This window comes from Poeciliopsis prolifica, unplaced genomic scaffold (genome assembly GCF_027474105.1).
Source record: "Poeciliopsis prolifica strain line A6 unplaced genomic scaffold, Auburn_PproV2 SCAFFOLD019, whole genome shotgun sequence".
NCBI lineage: Eukaryota > Metazoa > Chordata > Actinopteri > Cyprinodontiformes > Poeciliidae > Poeciliopsis > Poeciliopsis prolifica.
Genome location: NW_026562394.1, coordinates 7,785,652 through 7,805,957, shown reverse-complemented (window position 1 = coordinate 7,805,957; position 20,306 = coordinate 7,785,652). Strand labels below are relative to the sequence as shown.

The 20,306-nt window shown below is 42.6% G+C and overlaps 1 protein-coding gene across 3 annotated transcripts in view; it reads left to right on the top strand.

Annotated features, from left to right (window-relative positions):
- The window catches only part of fam222ba (family with sequence similarity 222 member Ba), a 42,655-nt gene that overhangs the window by 19,033 nt on the left and 3,316 nt on the right, over positions 1-20,306 (top strand). For 2 of the 3 annotated variants that reach the window (XM_055044000.1, XM_055044002.1), the window contains exon 2: positions 12,075-12,202. In XM_055044000.1, the coding sequence (XP_054899975.1) occupies positions 12,121-12,202 (82 nt within the window). In that variant the 5' untranslated portion in view covers positions 12,075-12,120. Of the gene's footprint in view, positions 1-6,151; positions 6,231-12,074; positions 12,203-20,306 lie in introns of all 3 variants that reach the window. The other variant, XM_055044001.1, reaches the window with a different exon arrangement.

The following is a 20,306-nucleotide window of genomic DNA, read 5'->3' as shown; positions in this document are numbered from 1 at the left end:
TCTCCTTGTCTGCTCTGCAGATACGAGGATCTTCGTTTGGTCGCATTGAAGGTCAGGCTGCGATGGAAGCAACAGAGCTTGCCACATATAAATGTGCAGAGTTTTTTATACTGAGCATGTCAATCATGCTGAACATTTACCATGCCTTGCAAAAATGTTCACACCTTTGAACTTTCCCACATTAAAGTCGCAACCTTTAATGCATTTTATTGGGTTTTTGTAGCTTTTTGAGGTGAAATGGATAAAAAAAAAGTTTCTTTAGAATCTAAAGCTTGGTGTGCAAAGGAGGATGCTTCATCATTATTTACAATCTTGAGCATCATCATCTTCAGTAGCTCAGCAAGTGAATGCTTTTATCAGAGGGTCCTCCAGAACCACTGCAACACAAACTGCTACATCCGTCTGCAATGACTCTCTTAGGAAACCTGAACTATGAATGTTATTCAGTTGTGTTTTAGTAACAAAGTTGTACCGTCCTTGCTTGTTACACCACTGTGAGTCAGTAGTTTAAGGGGAAAACTACGACTGAATCACCCTGAAACGTCTTCCTTGTTGCTAAACTTGCAGGTGGCAGCATCATACTGTGCTTAGGCTTTTCATTAGGAAGAAGCTGTGGATTAATACCAGATCTAAATCTCTGTGTTCAAGAGGTGAACCTTTGTATGATAATTAGGACTGCAATTAATTATTGTTTTAGTAAGAGACTAAGCAATTAATCAGAATAATTGGATACAATTTTTTTGCCAGATTCTGCAGATTTTTCATTTCACCACTTAAAATTTTTACAATGTTGGAGATACACAAAAATATATATGACGTAATTAAATTCCATTTTTAAATAAAACAAACATTTTATTACATATTTGGGTAGAAAATAGAGATAGATTTTTCTCTGTCTTGAATGCAAAATGTAGATATATTTGCACAGTTTTGGGTTAATTACTGTGCTAAATATGCAAATGACCTTTTTCAGAGTCGATATGCTAAAGCTAAGAATTGATTACTAAATGAGTTGATGATTATCTCAGTAATTGATTGATCAGGATTGATCCAATTAATCAATTCAGCCCTAGACAAAATGACTCTTTATATGAGAGAATGTTACTTTCTAGAGGTTTGTATGCTCAGATGAGACACTTAGAAAATTACCGAAGTTCTTACTCCACAGATGTTTTGTAAAAAATATATTTTTCTTTTTGGCATTACATTGCATATTTCTTTCCAGAAATGTCTGATCATGAAGCTTTGATTGATACTCAGACATGCCACCCGTTAAATGACACGGTAAATAAATCTTTCACAAAATGCCTATATAACACCGGAGGGTGTGCGTGTGTATGTGTGTGTTAAACCCTTTTAGGATGATTTGTGTGAGTCAGCGCTGCACAGTTCTGCCTAGAAGAGCTGCTCCACCCCCCCTAACCTTAAATCAGCCCAATGCTTGCAAACAGGCCAGGGCTGGTTAATGCTGGGTCAATAGTATGGGTCTGAATGGGGCAAACAAAGAGCCTCCTCTTCCCCCCACCCCCTCTGCGAAACCCAGCGTACGTGTCAATAGGAATGCACTGGAAATGCCAGAGGAGGTTAATTTTTCCTGTTTATGTGAACTTGGGGCTTGTATGGTTTCCTACGCATGCGGGCGACTGAGGGGGCTGACTCAGACGAACAGCTGCATTGATTTGGACTTGTTTGCCGAGTACTCTGAGCAGAAACGTAAGCCGTGGGAACACCTGGAAAATGGGAGGGGTGGAGGTGGTTTCGGCTCGGCTCCTGGCTCCGTACCAGGCATACATGCATGCACAAACACACGTCTCACATGTGCGGGGCCAGCCTGGGATCCCAATCAGCAGCACTTAACAAAGCGCCCCTCTTTCTCCCTTTAATCGCAGGCTCAATTTGTCGCCGGGGTGTCGAGTTCCTGATAAGCGCTTTGACTGAGAGAGGCGAGATGGGTATAGGGAAGAACACAAAATGGATGCACCTGCTAACAAATGAAATCAAACCACTCCATCTTCATTTCCCCCCCCTTTTTTTTCCACCAGCTGGAACAATACTACCTCACTTTAGCTTGAAGCGCATTGAGTTATTTCCCACTAAGCAGAGTAAAAAAGCATGCCTCACTTACAGTGAGTAGTGAGAAGGAGCTCAGACATCTGCTTTTAAACATTTTTATAGTCTGTGTTGCTGAAACTTAGCTTGTAAAAAAACATGTCGCGTGTTATTTGACATCATCTTCTGTGGTTTGCGATGTTCTTCGAATTCTCTGTTTTATGTTGGATTTAAATTTGTTTCCTCCACAATTAAGTCCTGCTTTGTGCTTGTTTATCTCAAAAGCCTGATGAGATGCATTGAAGTTTCTGGTTGTAACGTGGAAAACGTGGAAGAAGTCGAGGGGTAGGAATACTTTTGCAATGTGCTGCGTATCTTTCAGAATATCATCAGCAAGTCCTGATTGTCTGCTTGCTTTAGGTTTCCTCATCTTGCTTAAATCGTCACTAATCACACAAGATATGCAACTTGAAAAGCCACCTGCCTCAGCTCCCATGGCAGGAGATTTAGTCAGGTGATCTACGACTGTGGCAGTATGTTGGAGTAACTCTCATGTTGGCTTTGATGTGATTAAACTTCAATGCTTCTTTATGAGGCACTGAATATTTGGTACCAGTATTTGTATTTTTGCACTTTTGAACAGTGAAAAATCCCATCACCGAATCCCAGAGGAGTATAAAAGAAGGCTTCACAGATGCAGGGCAGGAGGAAGTTCAAACCATCTCTTCCGTCGATCATAAAGGCCAAGGGTCACGTCCACGTCTCTCTGCCCGTCTTTCTAACTACAAATCTGACCAGTCACCTTTACGTTTTTGAATTTCCTACTCACTCAATCTAGGCTGAATTTTGACCAACCTCCTTAGCCGTCTTCTATTTTATATTTTCTCTTGAAAGTCAAACCTGCACAAAAACAGCATTTAGCTTTCTTTGTTGGAACCATTTTAAGATGTGCTGTAGGATCTTCTCACATTATGTACACATCGTACTTTTGGGATGTTCCCCGCTTCTCTTGTGCTCTCTGTTTCCCGCACTTTTTTTCACTCGTTAGGATATGGTAATGTGATTTTTCCAAGCCATCTTTAAACGCGCCACGAGCGTAAATATGCCGGTGCAGCAACAATCACACAATCTGGGTGGGATTGACTGTCATTGGATTGCCATACAGTAGGTCTTCAGTCAGAGGTTTCTTTAGAGTTACTGAGAGACTGACTGCTAACGTATATCCTTCCTTCCCACAGCTTCACAGTCCACAACAAGTTTTTAAAGATACTTGGATACTATGAGTTATCAACATTTAATTTCCTACTGGGATAAAGTGTTTTTCAATTGAACTGCTGGATCAGATCATGGAGAATAAAGAAAAGTCTCACCGTGGTTTCTAGTCCTGTACCAAACCCACCAGTCTGGCATTTGACAGATCTTAATATGACCCGGCACATTGTTGTCTGGTGTGATGTGAGGATCCATAAAGATGACACAGATGCTGTGGCACCAGCGAGGAGATGAAAGGCGCAGTGTCTCGCATATGTATGAGCGCTGGCTCCGAGTGTACGATCGGAGGGCCAGATTACCATGAACGTCTCCACAAGCTGTCCTAATATGTTTGATCTGCTCTGATTTTCATTCTTCAGGTCAGGTTTTACATTTCTTCCATCTGTTGGTTTGATTGTTCAGCTGGAAAACGAATAAAATCCTCAACATGTACTTCTACTCTGCACCTCCGGTCTCCAGCTGTTTGCATTGAGCCGTCATCAGCTTTAATGAAGACCGACCCCCCCACACACACACACACCCCCAATCTTAATCTTATCATGAATGATTGTAGAACAGCTTATTAAATTGAAGGACTGTATTTAATCAGAACCCATTGAGATGCGTTAAAATCAAACCCCAATCTTCTAATGTTGCTTCACGAGAGCCGTTTTTCTTTTTTTTTTTTTAATCCATTTCTTTTTCCTTCCTCCCTAAAATAGTCGAAGTCTGTCAAGTCTTAGAGTAGGTTGGCTTTTTCCTCACAGAGACATGCCCGGCTTCTGCTCTCCGTGGATTTGCAGCGGATAAATAAATAACTAAGCTGGCACCCCACGCTCTGGATCGCCTCTGTTTTGGCAGCCGGCGCACAAGGCGTTTTCTGTCAGGTGTAAACACGTCTGTCAGTCGTTGCAGTCTGGGGGCCCCGGCCGCTTGGCATTCATGGCACCGCCAACGCTCCCTGCCCGTCCACCTGACCTTGGCTGGCCTCGACATGACTGAGCACACTTCCACGTTTGCGAGGCTCTTTAGGAAGCAGGGCCGCCTTAAGTGGCTGCTAGGGAGCCAACCGCAGGCTGAAGAAGGGACATCTTCACCGCTGATGTGGTAGACTGGTAATGACCATGTGGTGGAGCTGGCCAGGCCAGAAAACGCATTGCCTCATCCTCTCATCAGCTCACCTCGCTATCATTCCCGTCATCTTTTCCACTGCGAGAAAACTCGGTCATCATACATGAGGATCTCAGCTGCTGATCCAAATAAAGCAGGGGAGGGATGAGGTCAGTTTGATAAGAAGTCTCATAGTTTCCAAGCAGCCTTCCGTGTGTGACGCCGCCGCTACCGCTCCGGCGTCAGACTGTGCGGTATTCCAGGGGCACGCTGTCTCTTTCCGCTCCATATCCACTACCTCACCTCTGGGAACTGTCAGTTTTTCATCAGTCAGTTACGAAGCGTTCACGCCGTCTCCCCAGCTCGCTCACCAACTCCCCTCCCTCCGCAGAGGAGCGCTTTCCTGTAGCTGTCTTCCTTCTCTCCCACACTACCGCAGCAGTTTCACTGCCTGACAGTTTTATCCCTGACACACACAAAACCACCATTTTACTGACTCTCAATTAAGGCGCCACGGTGCCTTGCAAAAAAGTATCTATACCACTTTAACTTTTTCAATTTCACAATACTTTGTAGAGTCGCGTTTCATTGCAAATGCAGCTGCTAGTGTTTTGGGTGTATAGCTCTACTACTTTGCACATATGGAGACTGACAGTTTTTGCTCCTATTGCTGTAGATTGGATGGAGAGTGTAAAGTTGCCATAGAATGTTACCCATATTTAGATCTGGACTTTGACTAGACCATTCTAGTAAATGACTATGCTTTGGTTTAAAGTATTTCTGGTGGTAAGCTTGGAGTCATTGTCCTGCTGGAAGGTGAACTTCCAGCTAGTTGTTTCTAACAGGTTTTAGATGCCTTTGTATGTATGGAAGCAGTGCAGATCTTAGGCTTTCACTTTTAGATTAGCATTAGTTAAAGCCAATGAAAAGTGGCTTTGGTTTCCCATCAGTGCAGCGTTATTGGCAGAGCAGGTGGCCCGTTTTTGATGACAAAAAGCTTCACATCAATAACAAGAGACTTGACTTGGACATGGGAGAAATAACTTGTCAACATCTTTGATGTGTAGTTAGTTTTCCATCACACAACGTTTTTGGATATTTGCCAGAAAGTTTGAGTTTTGGTCTAACCTTTTCTTTGTTTGTTGTGTCCTCTGTGGTTTGGGAGGTTTGCACTTCTGTTTGAACGTTTTCCATTTTTAGATGGACTGAGCTGTGCCTATTGAGATGTTGGGATTTCATTTTATGGCCTAAACTTGAAAATGATCCACAAATATGTTCCTGATGTGTGTCGCGTTTCTTCGTCTTCACTAATTCTCTCTAGAACAGCAGCATTCAGACTTTATGCAACACCCCACTTGGACTCTGACATTGGCTGATTTCTGAGTGTAATTGATTGGCCTGGTTGGATTTTTGTGTAGAACTATCGAAGTAAAAGAGTCTGAGCAGAAAATGCATCATGACATTCCAACCCAACTCTGTGGCTGAAGTTGGTCGTCTTGTTTTTAAATATTTTCTGCTAATGCATCTCCGTAGGGGGATAACGGGGTGTCTCCCGCCTGAAAAAACCCCAATGGGCTGCCCCCCCAAACTGGATGTCATCAATATGCATTGTGTGAAATGATGACCCGCTGTAACTTGGCTACAATCCTCTGCAAAGCAGCAGAAATCCTTCTCAATCTGATGGTCTAAACTGCCTAATAGCCTAATGAAGGTCTTAACAAACAATTATTTTCTTTCCTAGAGTCCTCAAGACAGCCTAGGCGAACCCTCCCTTCCTTCAACCGTTTTTGTGACAAACTACTCTGGCTCGGTATTCAACGGTAAAAAGCTGTTCTCATCTTCGTGCTCCTTTTTTCTTCTTTATCTCCTATTCAGAGACTCGTCTCGCAAAGAAAAGTAATTTCACTCCCTCTGTCCCTGAGAGAATCAACACGGTGAAGTTGCTCTGAATGTCGGCAGCTACATACTTTTTTTTTTCCTTTCTTGGCTTTATTTCAGACCCATAACCTGGGGGTAAACATGCAATTAAAATAACAGCAGCTTGCTTTCTCCTCCACTCTTCCACTCTCCTCTCTTTTAGCCATGAGCACAAGTCATGTGCAGTGTGCTGACTGGCTTCTTCCAATTACCTTTTCTAATAATTGGTAAAGAAAAAAACAACAACATTCAAACGGCAAACAAACGTGTTCCTACCTAATTTGCCACCCTTTGTTGTTTTTTTTTGTGTTTTTTTCTTTACTAATATTATTTATATTCCTCTAATGAGCTGATTTCTCCTTTAGAGACCCGATTCATTACTGCTTGGAGAGATTTTAACAAATGATTTGCCTTTTGCAGTTAATTTTCTTCAGTGATTTTAGTATCTGATGAAGATTTTATAAAGTTACAATCACAAATGATGATGCTTTTATTGCAGTTTTTTGTGAAAGACAAACAAAAATTTGAGCAATATTTTTTTACATAGGGATGCACAATATATCAGCACTAGCATCGATATTAGTTATTTTTAACATGTTGGTATTGGGCTGATATGATTTGATATTTATTTGCTGTTTCAGGAAGGGACAGGGTAGAGGTTGGTCATGTGACGGTGATGCTGCAAAGAATTGTGCAGCGTCCGTTGCAGCACAACTGAAGCAGAGAAGCAGTGGTAAAGTCAGCAGTGTCAAAAGGATTGCAAAATAACATGCAATATCAGTTTTGTACCATTATAGAAATATTAGTATCGGATATTGGGCCCTAATTGTTTCACTACAAAATAAATGTAAATTAGGGATGAACGATATTAGATTTTTGGTTGATAAATGATATACCGATATCGTAAAACTCATTTAGCCGATGACTGATCCCAATACCGATATTTTTTCCTGTACCTACTTCCTGAAACTTTCTCTAGTGTGAATTAAAATGCTTCATTATCTTTGTGGATTTAGCCTGCTGCCAAATAAAAATGTTTAAAAATTGAGGCTGAAAATTATGCAACACCTTTAACTTGCATTATGTTTAATGTCAAATGTGTTCGTGGCATCTTCTCTCTCTAAGACAATGACAACACTCAAACAGTGCAAGTCTGACATTGTGCTGTGCTGCAGACATTATTGTCATTAGTTAGTCATGTATTGATGAGTTATTTTGACGCAATGGCCGACATCGATATCAAAATGTTAAGCTATCGTGCATCCTTAACTAAAACATTTCATTTTCCTTCCACTTCACACTTACAGATGACTTTTTGATCGTGTATCTTAAATAACATAATAAAGTGGAGCTTGTGGTTGTAACTTTTAACGGGTGTGAATACTTTGGAGTCCCGTTATGGGAGTGTCTGCCGTAATCCACCTCAATCGCCTCCATCCCTCCTGATCCTCTTCCCATTCTATTTTTTTTTTCTCACTTTCAGCTGGCTTTCTTGTTTCCCTTTTCCGCCGAGGAATGAAAAGAAAATATAGGTCAGCTTTTATGGGAGCAATTTGACACATGACACAAGCCATGCGCATCACTTGCTCAAGTCCTGCTTTCGTCTGCTCGCTTTTATTTGTCTATAATAGAAGCGCCACAGTTATTCACACAGTTTTATTACAGCTCTATAAGTAGCTGGCGGAGGCTTGCAGAGTCACAGGGGGGCGTGGGGACCCAAGTAATATTTTCAGAGCCCCCTGGTGTCTGTCTGAGCGAGGTTGATAGTTTGAGCCGCCTGGCTTAACTCCACAGGCCTGCCCAGCTGGCCCTGCTGCGTCTCCACACACCCAGCTCCGTTTCTTCTCATGCCAGGTGGGAGCTTGACTCTCTATCACAAAGCCACCAGGACACCGAGCTGAATACCTGTTAGCTAAAACCAATTAGGACTCGGAGTCAGCTGTTTATAACTAGCAGAGTTCCCGTCTGGATTTGATTGTCGGGTCAAGTCGACCAGCAGCTTCACAGAGAAATAGCCGGCGCTAAAAAGCCTCCGCAGGGGGTTTGTGGCTTTGTCTGGAGTGTCTGCGTTCTGTGTGTGTGTGTGTGTGTGTGTGTGTGTGTGTGTGTGTGTGTGGGGGTGTGTGTGTGTGTGTGTGTGTGTGTGTGCTTGCTGCTGCTGCTGCTGGATTTGAAGTCACGGTGGACGTCAGGCTGCTGTCTGTCCTAAAGCACACAGTCAGCTCAGGCATTACCATAGACTGACCTTTGCCGCTGCGCTCCCCGCCGCACCGTTTTCTGACATTCAGGGGCGCTGTGGGGCAGCAGGAGGGCATGGGGGGCAGTCTGCTACATGGGTGGGGTATGTTTTTTTTTTTTTTTTTTTAATGCCTGTAATGTGTTGATGGGTGTGTGTACTTGTTTGCAATATGAACTTAGAATTTTATCACGATATTTGGTGGTGGTTGCTGTGAGTTTAGGAGACTGATTTTTAAAAAACGGCAGATTTATTAATGTTTTATTTGTCACAACATTCATAGACCACAAAGACAAATGCTGTTCTTGAAAATATTCTGGGAGGGCATTTATTATGTTTGTTTATAATGATACGATTATTACGATAATGGTTCTGATTCATCATCGTCATGATAATTTCCAATTAATGATGGTTGAAAAACTCAAAAAACTGTATATTGTCAGGATTATTTTTGTTTTTTGCATTTTCTCAGCTGTTTTTTTTATTAAGTATCAATAAATAGTAAGGCATCTAAAAAATGTGACTAAAATCAGTACATTTGTTCAGTTTAATGATAAAATCCCACTTTATGTGGCTGTATTCACACATAAACAGGAATGGTTTTAAGAGCCATATATGTTTGTGCTGTGACACACAGACAGTTACAATACAATATTAAAATATTATAATTAAAGTTAAGTATTGCTCACCCCCAAGTCCCATTAGAAGTAGGTTTCCTCAGGATGCCACTTAATTAAAACAGGTGATTAATATCACTAAGCTGCACAAAGTTGCTGCATTTAACCATATTTTTTTATTTACTGTTTGTTGATGCTGTCGTGGATAGCGGAAATAGCAGAAAATAACATTTTTAACCATGCTGTTGGAGATATTTTGAGACATTAAATCAAATTTTCTTGATAAATGATAAACGATACGATAAACACGTTTTTTCCTCAGATTGTCCGTGGAGACGTTACCATTTTGTATTCTGTCCCCGCATCATTTCTGCTGTGTGACACTGTGTTTTTTTTTCCTGTTTGTTTTGTTTCTCTTTTTGCTTCTGGAAGCTTTGAAAAACAGACTCTGATCCGTCTGATACTCCGCTCTCCTCCACCCCTGCATCTGCCTGTTGTCAGAGAGATTGCTGTTATCTTTGTTCGAAATCTTGGCAACCTGATAAACGAGTGCTGGAAATCCTGCCTTGCTGACATCAAGGCTCCGTGTACCTAAAAACCCTTCCAAGGCCGGAGGGGGGAAAAAGAATAACATATCATGCCAATTAGAGTTAATGCACGGTGACACGCCGTATCGAGGGCAGGGATCGCCGCCATATGGCCGACCGGGCTGGGGCGGCGGAGGATCAGGGGAACGGAGAAGGTGACGCAGCACCTCCAAGGCTCTCAGATCCGACTGAAGACAGCAGCTCCGCCACCCACTGCTAACCACCCACCATTTTCTCCCTGCCTCCCCTTTGCCTCTGTGCCCCGGCTGCACCCCAAGGTGCAATGCCCTCAGGTATCTGTGTATTACTGGCAGCTTCATTAAGCCTTGTTTTTCTTCTCTCGCTGGGAGGATTTAAATGAGCTGTCATCCTGACCTTTTTGAGCTCCTGTTTCTTTTAGAGCCACCCGTCTTTCAGTCTTACCGTCTTTCTCTCCGGCTTTGTCACTCTTTCCTCCTCTTGTCTATCCTCCCTGCGGGTGGGGAAGACACTTTTAAGCCATCACCCTGCGGCAGGCAGGCATGCCAAGGTTGTTTTGTTGGTAATTGCCTCTCTCATAGAAGCTTTTTGTCTGCGCACACTTGCCGCCCTCCTCTGATGCCACACAGCTAACGGGGAGGGCACGGACTCTGTAGGCTTAATTTGCTCCCTGACTGTTCTCCCGGTGCTGATTAAGCAAGCATCTGTTGTGTTTGGAATACAGCAGCAAGCCAAGTGGAGCATGGCTAACTATTCACCTGCCTTCTCGTACCGAGTTATTGTACGACGTGGCTGACATTTATAGGCGCCACAGCTGTCCTCCTTTTATTTTCCTGACGTTGGCTTCACTGCTTTTATGTCCCTAAAACAAAGGTCTCTCTTAGTTCTGGAGATCCACCAGGTCTTTCAGAAACATTCGCTCAAGCAAATGCAAACGTTTTCCGATCCTAAAAATGAAACGCATAGAATCTGCCCTTTAGAGGATCCCATTGTCTCTGTGCTTTTTACCAGACACTTCCTTACTGTTAATGAGCTCATATTGACACATCACCCACCCATATGTTTAGGGTTGTTGTCCAGCCGGAACAGGAACCTTCGCCTTTGGCCTGGTCCACACATGGCTGGATATCTGGGAAAGCAAATTAATTTTTATGCTTATTGGCCTTTCATCCACATAAAATCTCTTTGTCACAACAGTAAAACAGTGGAGATATAAGAAAACTCCGTATTTGTGTTGGCGCGTACATAAGAAAACTGATTTTTACAGTCTGAAACAAATAATGCACCAATATATTTTATATGTTTTACCATAATTCCCAATCGACCTAGCTTTAGATTCTGATACACTGCTTAAAAGTGTCTGTCCACACAAATGAGCGTCATGTTCAATTCCTAACGGGAAGTTTGGTTGTTCCGAAGCAATCTGATTGGCTGACAGGTTTTAGCGTTGTGCTACACTGCCCCCTACTTATTTGGCATGTTTAAAACAACACAGAGGCAGATTTGTGTGGGTTTATGTGGGTGAAAACTTTCCTGTGTGTGCAGTATTTTTAAAACATGGAGGAAATATTTGTGTGAATGCAGACCTGCCGACTCGTGGATAAGTCTCAAGCTTTTTGCAACTTCTAGCAAGTTTTTTTTGCAGTGTTGCTCTGCATTAAGCTCCATCATCAGCTTCCTTTTTGAGCAAACGTGTCGCCACTTCATGATGCTGCCACCCACAATGTTTCATGAGGAGATGTTTTTGGGTTTATATGGAGGCTTGAAATTCTCATAAATGCTTGAATTTCAAAGTAGGTGTTTTTAAGGTTTCAGTCTAAATTTGGAAAGCTTTATTTTATTTGACAAAGTTTATCACAAAAGCGTAGAAACCTAATAAAATCCACTCAAGCCTGTTGAAAATGCGGAAACTTCGCGGGACAATCTACCTGAATGACTTATTTCTCCTGCCGCAGTCTGAGGCAGGTGCAAAGCTGAGGTGCAGGTAGCGAGGTCTGACTGGCTTACATGCAGGGCGAGTCGAAGGAGGAGGCGGGGAGACCGGGTCGATTTAAAACAGCCAGTCCCTCAGGCCCAGTCTGCCCGTTTCACTTCAGCTGTTTGATGTTTAATTGAAGTTGTTATTGGCTTCAAATGTCACCTTACCTGATGCTGCAGGTGTGAATCAGTTTCTAATTGAAAGCTAACTATGTCCTCCCCAGCCCCATGCCTCCAGGGAGCAGCTCCAGACTTCTATTAGTCCAGACCCAGGCTCTGTATCGCCATGCACCATGTGCTGCCTCGCAGTTATGTCTGACCTCTCCCCCCTCTCTCTCTCTCTCCCTGCAGTGTGAGGAGAAGCGTGTGTCCCATGTTGCATTAGTGTCTGTGTGAAATGCTGGCCTGTCTGCCAGGGCCAGGTGACCTCCCCCTCCAGCTTCTCCCCCACACGCAGATGAACACTGGACTGCAGAAATGTAAGTACTGATCTCAGGACACACACAAAATCACAATCACCAGGCAAGCAGATAAAATTCCACATCTACAGCTCTTTTTTTTTTCCCCCACTCATGGGGGAATATTTTTGTCCTCCTCAAGTGCAAATCTGTCTTCAAGGGAAATTAGGATGAACTGCGCCATTAATTTGCTGATGAACTAGCTCCCCGCCCCTCTCCCTCGTCCCCCGTGAAGACGTGTCTGTCACAACAGCGCGGCCCCGCGTGCTTCACCAGAACGCAGCCGTCGCGGCGGAGTGTTAAACACAGCCATCTCGCCTAATTTTCACCATCAGGAAGAGTCGGTTACTGTCAGACTCGCAGACAGATTGCGGCTGAGTGGTTTTGCCCCGCTGATCTTGTAATGCGAATGAATTTAAGATGCAATCTGCTGCCCTGGTTTAACAGCAGACTTGTCAGTGCCTGCCAGCTGAATTAAACGTGTTTGAGTTTTACTATGCGACTGCTGACAAACTAGAGACTTTTGAGCATTACTAGCCAGCAGTGGAGAAAAATGGAAATGGAGAAGTTGAGGTCAGTAAGAGCAGAGGCTGACTCTTGGGGAGCGGTGAATGCATAATCAAAACAAATGTGAAAGTTTCATTTTGAACTGCTTGCAAAAAAATACGGCTTTTGTTTAATTTCTATATTACGACAGAGCATTAGGGCCATGCTTAGGAAATATTCAATTACAAGAATAGAATTGTACGAGAATAAAGTCACGATAATATGAGGACACAGTCATAACATCGCTGTATTCTTGTGATATTTCAACTTTATTCTCGTATTATTACTTTATTCTTGTGCAACTTTGTTTGATATGTTATGACTTTATTCTCATTACTTTGACTTTATTCTTCAATTTTATTTTTGTGATATTATAACTAATCTTGTAATACTGTGACATTTTTCTTCACATATCAATTTTTTATTTTTTTAGCTTAATTTTGCATGACTTTATTCTTGTAGTATTGTGACTTTACTCTCTTTTATTTATTTTTTCATACTATGGCCTTATACGCCGTCATTATACACGTATATTTAATCAAAAAAACGTCTGGTCAGATCACAATAAAACCGGACTTTGATGACCATCCTTTTTGTTTTCCAGCTTCTCCTTTTCTTCCTGTCTGTTTCTCGGGGTGGAAGCTCAGTCCCAGCCTGACCCATTTCTATTCCATTCCAGCATTTCTTTTTTTTTTTTTCCTGAAATGCTCCTGCTCATCAAGACTGTAATTTCAGAATCACAGTAATCAGCCAACCCCCAGGAGATCAGCGAGCACGAGGGAGTCTGCTAAGTGCCGGCGTCTGTTGCCTCTCTCAGGCAGCCCTGTGACACGGCGCAGCCATCAGCCCAGACTGTTTCTCTGCTCTTTCCTCATTTCTGACACACCAAGACACATCTGAGCACAACTGGAGTTCATTTTGTTTTTTCTTGCCCAACACTATAATGCATTTACGTGATGGAGTGAGAGACGCGAGTAGCGCGGCGATTCCAAGAAGTGTAATTTCGCTCCATTTTTCCGTCCCTTTTACTTTTATAATGGTCTCTCCTTTTCATCTGTTCTTCAAACAGTCGCTGCTACATGAAAAGACATGGATCCTGTTTCGTTCGCTCTCAATTGTTTTATCAAAGAGCCAAAGAAAAATTCAGTTCACTCAGAGCTATTGTGCAGTGTCGGACCCGGCACCTGTAGCTTCGGTGTTAGCATCTTCATTCAGTCCACACAACTCAGTCTCTCCTTGGTACAGATGTTTCACACCTCTGCAATGTAACCATTGCAAACAATTACAGGGATAAAGTTTTTAATACCACTGGCTTTGACCCAACGCTAACCTTTTGGCCAATGCTAACTCTGGATTACATAAAGCATGCTTCATACTAAAAGCAGCTCAAAGTGCTGCACAGATCAATAAAGACAAACAATAATCCACCCCTACATGGGAAAACGCACAACTGCATGGAAAATGCACAGACCAAGCAGAAATGATTCAGTTCAGGAAATAAGTCAGGTCTTGAGCTGCTCTTAAAGACGGCAACATTTTCTGCAGGTTCTCTGGCAGACCGTTCCACAAACGCGGTCCATAATACTGTAAAGGAGCCTCACCATAAGTGTGTGTTCTGACTCTGGGAACTGTTAATAGTCCGGTGCCAGAGAACCTCAGGGTTCTCAAGGGCTCATACGGTAATATCAGCTCTGCAAGATAAGCTGGTGCAAGACCATTAAGACATTTAAAAACCAGTAAAAGAATCTTAAAATCAATATACTGAGAGCCAATGGAATGATTTTAAAACTGGTGTGATGTGAGCCTGCCTTCTGGTCTTGGTTAGCACTTGAGCAGCAGAGTTTTATAACAGCTGAAGGCTGTGCAGGTTTTGCTGTTGTTGTTTTTTGGGCATTGCAATAGTCCACACAGCTGGAAATAAAAGCATCAGAGTCTCAGTATTAAGAGGGAGAGAATAGGCCGAACTTTGGCTTTTTTGGTTGTTTTTTTTTTCAGATAAAATGTTTAATATGCGGAATAAAAGCGAGGGCAGAGTCAAGAAGAAGGTTTGACAAATGCAGTTTGTAATTTTTGAACAATAATGTCCTTCTGATCTTCTGGTCCAATGATTAAAACTTCTCTTTTGTCCTGGTTGAGCAGGAGAAAGTTCTGTGCCGCCCAGGTCTTTAATGCAATTAAAAGTGCAGTGATTGGCTGGGGGTCATCCTGAGAAAATGAGATGTATGACTGGGAGATTCATGTTCCAGTAAGACTTACTGGAACTGATTAGATGAAAGCATTCATTGTGAGATTTAAATCCACATTTAAATCTAATCAATTATCTCTGGCAAGAGGCGTTTCTAGATGCTCTCCATCCAATCTGAGTGATCCTGACCTATTGCCAAGGAGAATGGACAAATGTTTATGTCCAAAGGTGGTAGAGAGAAGCTAGCAGAGCTACTCCTACTGAAAGGAAGCTGTGGCATCACCTGTGTTTTTGCTGGACTTGATGCAAATGGCGATTCTTCCTGGTCCTGTCAAAAATTCTAATTTCGCTGGACGATAAATCGTCCCAGAAGTCATTGTGATAAACGATAATATTGTCGTTTTCAGTTAATATAACGATAAAGCCATAATAACGCAACTGTGTCCCTTCAAAGATTAATAAACATCAACTCTTAATGAACATTTAACACTGGAACTGGCAGACATTTTAAATATCTAAAATAAACACCCAAGAAAAGAAATAAAATGGATACTGTAGCCTCTGTGAACAAAATTGCCCTTGAGATCAATGCACCGACTGAAGTCTCTTGTCATGCAATCTTTGGTACAAAGAGAGAGAAAAACAATAATTCAATCAAATGGAAATTATTGAGCTAATGCGATTAATTGGCTTATTGCATCAAGATTAGTTCTGCCAAATATTGACTTTGATTCTGAGTAAAAATGTTCACCACAATTCTCCAATGCTCAGATTTTTATTAAAAGAAGGCTTTTAAGACTCAAAGGTGAATTAAGTTTGATTGGAGATCGCCAGGTGCTGTTGACACTTGAAATATATAATTTGCTGACATTGTATATGAAAAAAGAAATTGCTGCGGCCTGAAGTTGAGGTACTTGTTTGAGAAATTCCTTCAGCGAGGACAAATAACTAGGTAGTAAGACGAGACATGGTTCTCTTACAGAAGGGAGTATCGATTCATAAACATGTAGGCATAAAAGATTGCAGGGTTTAACAACGTGCTCTTTGCTCAGACGTCTCATCTCTTACTTGCAGAGGAAAATGTGAACCAAAACTGCCAGCAGGTTTTAAAACAGACTGAATCAGCAGATGAATCTTGTTGTTGAACCCTTCACTCTGAGTGCTCTGCGTCGCTCGGCCGACCAGCCGGCCTCTTCTGCTGCCACTGAATCTGGGGATGCGAGTCGTTTAAAGTTACGAGCTTGCGGGTTGCTGTCAGAGACAAGGCCAGAGCAACTGCTCTATTTATCATCAGGGAGTGACTGTTAACAGATGATGGCTGTAAAGTGTAAAGGCTGTCGGAGGAGTATATCAAGTGAAGAAAACAGCCCATTTTCCTCTCAGGAAGACTCAAGAGCCTTGAAGTAGCTCTTGTTCCTCGGTTCTTACAGGAACGCAGCTGGGCTGTTTCTGAGCCACAAACTATTTTTTCCCTTCTTGTTTATTTATAAAGGTTATATTGCTCTATTGGTATCGGCTTCCTCGAAAGTGCAAAAAGTAGGCAGGAAGAGGGTTCATGTGAAATCCCCCCACCTCCTCTACCCACAAACAAAAAAATAGCACTTGTCTAATTTGACACAGAGCCTTCAGTTCTAATTTCCTGCTCATGTGCGAAAACTGCAATTTCCAGCAGCACGAGCCCCCGCTTCCCCGCTGCTTAAACCTTTCTCAATAAAAACAGTAGTTTGAATAAAAGAAACCCTAATTAGTGCCTGCTGACTGTGCACTTGTGTTCCAATCAGCTCTCTAGCAGTGGGATAATTAGCGCTTGGTCAGAGTGGGCCCTTTTTCCCCCACTCCCCCGTTTCCTCCTTGCAACGTACTTCGCTGGAGATCTGAGAGATAATATGCTCCATGCCACTAGCAGTCACCAACATGTTTCCCCCGTATTCCTCATTAACCTTCTCTTCATGCTCGTAGCTATTCAAATAATCCAGGTTTCAGGTTATTGCTAATAAGCTACATTTGTTTGGCAGAGGATACATCAACTGCCGACAGGGATTGTTGCCGATCTAACCAGCAAGAGATCCATTTGAGTCACAGTTGAAGGCTGACTTTGGGCAATGATTTGTCCACTCTGTTGCATATTTTAAGGCAGTCACTACTAGCATGATCCTTTCTCACTGTAATTCACTTCATCAGCCTTTTGTTTCCATCTTATTTGTACTGAATAGGGATTTAATGACAATTAACATCACACACAGTGCTTTCACAGGAATCCCACCTCAGGATTTTGGCAACATTTCAGGGGAAAACCAAGAATCATTACTTTGTGTTTCACACATAGAAAAGAGGTTTCATGAGATTATCACAAGAAATCATCAGTCTCTTTCTTTATTCCATGATGTAAACCAGTTAGTTGACGTTTTTGTATTTTGCACATGCTGTCATCCAAATCAAGGATATAACAATCCAGATTTTGTCAAACAAGACTGACGGTCGGGTTCTGCAAAAGGTGACGGAGGCGATGGCGTAGAAAAGAGTCCAAGCACATAGGGAAGAGCATTAGAGGCAGTCGGGAAGTACTGGGCAGGTGCGAGGCTAAGACAAGAGATGGTCTCTCAAGAGCTCAGGGCTTCAAGACTCTTACTTCAGACAGCGGTGCTCTGTAGGTCATTCCACCATCATGCAATAAAGCAGGAAATAGAATCTGGATCATCGTGAGCATGGTGTGGAACTTCAAATCCACGCCTTGAGGTTTGGTGTCCTGCAACGTTTTGAGATGTCCCAGGTCCAACACACCTGAATTAACTCGTCAGCGCAGTCAGGTTTTCTAGAGTCCTGCTAATCACCTCATTATTAGTCTCTGGTGTGTTGAAGCCGAGACGCATCCCATAGCTGCAGGATGCCGGACTTCAAGCCCTGAATTTGAAGAGCCTCTGTGTGGAAACTTCTAGCTGACAATCTCTTGACGATTGGAGTGACCAAGTATTCAAGTATTTCGTCATAACTTGAATTTAATTCAGACTGCTAAGGGTAGCCAGTGAAGCTCAACGAACACTTTTAGTCCAGCCACTATCTGTAAATCATTGGTCTCAAACTCCAGTCCTTAAGGGCCGACATCTTGCAATTTTTAGATATCTCTTTGTTTCAGCACATCCGTTTCCAATTAGCATTGCTCTGTGCACCAGTGAGGCAGTTTCACCATTTAATTAAAGTGTGTGGGACAAGGGATGCACCTAAAAGTTGCAACACTGTGGCCCTCAAGGAATGCAGTTTGAAACCACTGTAAACATGTGTGACTTATTGGGTTTGGTCCCGATTGATGTTATGTTTAACTATGCAGAGATGCAAGATTGAGCAACAAAGGCAACATGATCTTCATAGGTCAGCTGGTCAACGATCAGCCACACAAGTTTTTAGCAGCCTTTACTGGAGCAAAAGATGGGGATTCATTTTGGATTACGATTCTGTGGTGTATATTGAGTTTGGCTGTAAAGACGAGCAGTGTAGAAAGAGAGGTTTAGTTGGAGGTTAAGGGTTGTAATCCGTGTGAGAGAGACAGTCTGAGATTCTTAATCACACCTTGTGGTCCTCAGGTGGGAAAGACAAATAAAGCTGTGTATCATCAGCGTAGCAGTAGCATCAGAAGCCGTGTGATTGGATGATTTGACCCAATATTGTGATGGCTAAAAACAAATAAATCTTAATTATGAAATGCTCAAGATGTTTTGTGACTTGCGGCAGATCGTGGCGCTCTTTTCCTTCTCACTCCCATCCCTTTCTTCTGCAACACACGAGGCGGCGGGAGGTTTTCACACCATGTGGGCTTTTGTCAGAATCCCCAACTGTGGTTACATTTATTCTAGTAAAATCAGCCCTGTATTTATTCAGTCTGTTCCTGTCACATCGAGGCATCATTTCCAACAAGATCATTAATCATTCCTTGTGTTTGACAGGCGAAACCTATCCTCAGCATGTCTGTGTGCTTGTGTAGAAGTGTTCATTTCTCTCCGTTTGCTCAGCCTGGCATTTATTCAGTGACAGACAGACACTGGGGCTCAGCGATGGCGGGTGTCAGCCTCCAGTTCCTTGGCCCGGACCCCTGCATTCATGAGGGTGCCATCAGTGGGCTGAACACTTTGTTTCAGTGGAGCCTCCCCCTCCGTGTGCGGGTCTGTGTGCCGCCCCATACCAGCCCCCACACATCACTACCCATTGTTTCCTGCTCACAAATAAAGCAGGAATTAATCAGCCGATTGGCACAACTACTGGCTCTGCTTGGTCCGTGCCGCTCACTTCAGCCGCTTTAGCTCTTAGCCTCGTCCCACCAGATTGGCTCGACTGCTGAGACTCAGCCGAAGCCCTCAGTCACAGGAAACTGCAGATGTCCATCAGAATCTCACATACTTTACTTATCCCTTTTTCTGCACCAAAGTCAGGTGACTAATTAGCTGTGAAGACGTTGGTTTTGCCTGAGCTAATTGTACCTAAAATTAGAATATTACAGCAGATCAATAAAAATATGTATAATACAAAAATGTGGGTTTAATGAAAAGTATGCATAATCCCAGTTCAAAGATTGCTTTAAAAGGTAGTTTAAATTTGACAAATGACTCTCGTCAAAGATCATGTTGTAATTTATTTGTATGTGGGTCATCCTCCAGCCGGTCACTAACAAAATGAGTCAGTTTCCCAGCACATGCATCATGTCGTCCTCAGAGACACAGGAAGTCATTAATTAATAAACAGGACTTCCTAGAAAATGTGACCAACTTACAAAGTTTACGCGAGTTCAAAGTAAAAATAGAAGAAATGCTCCAGTCACCATTACTTTAAAAAAGTTACCAGTAATTGTACAACTATGGGACTGACCCTTGTGGAAAAATATCAAATCAAAGAATGTAATGTCCATCTATTTGACTCCGTCTAACGTAGCCAACAAATGGCCTTCTGTGTATGTTAAAATTGGATTGAGCATTGAAATCTGCTCAGATTTAAAACGACAACAAAAAGAAAGCTAACAGATTAAATGGATCATTTTGGCATATGAGCCAACTATTTTTGTGGCTGTTGTTGCCGTTTTTGAACAACCTCACACCCTCCCACATTCGCAAACAGGTAATCATGCTCACATTGTCGCTCTGGCATTGTTAAATTTAGTCACAGTGCTTAGCAGGTGCAGCAGAAGTGTGTGAGCCGAGTCCTAGGAGGTGTTCCTGCACATCAGAGACGCTGCCTGTGTGTCTGATTAGTTGTCTGCTGTCATGGAGGGGCTGCTCTCTGCATCTCTCGTTCACTCTGTGTGTTCTTTTTTTATTTCTCCCTGTAGCAGCCACAGGGGACCATTACTGCGTCTCTTCTTTGTTTGGTTTGTGATTCACCCACTACATGGCAGCCCACCCTCAGCACTTA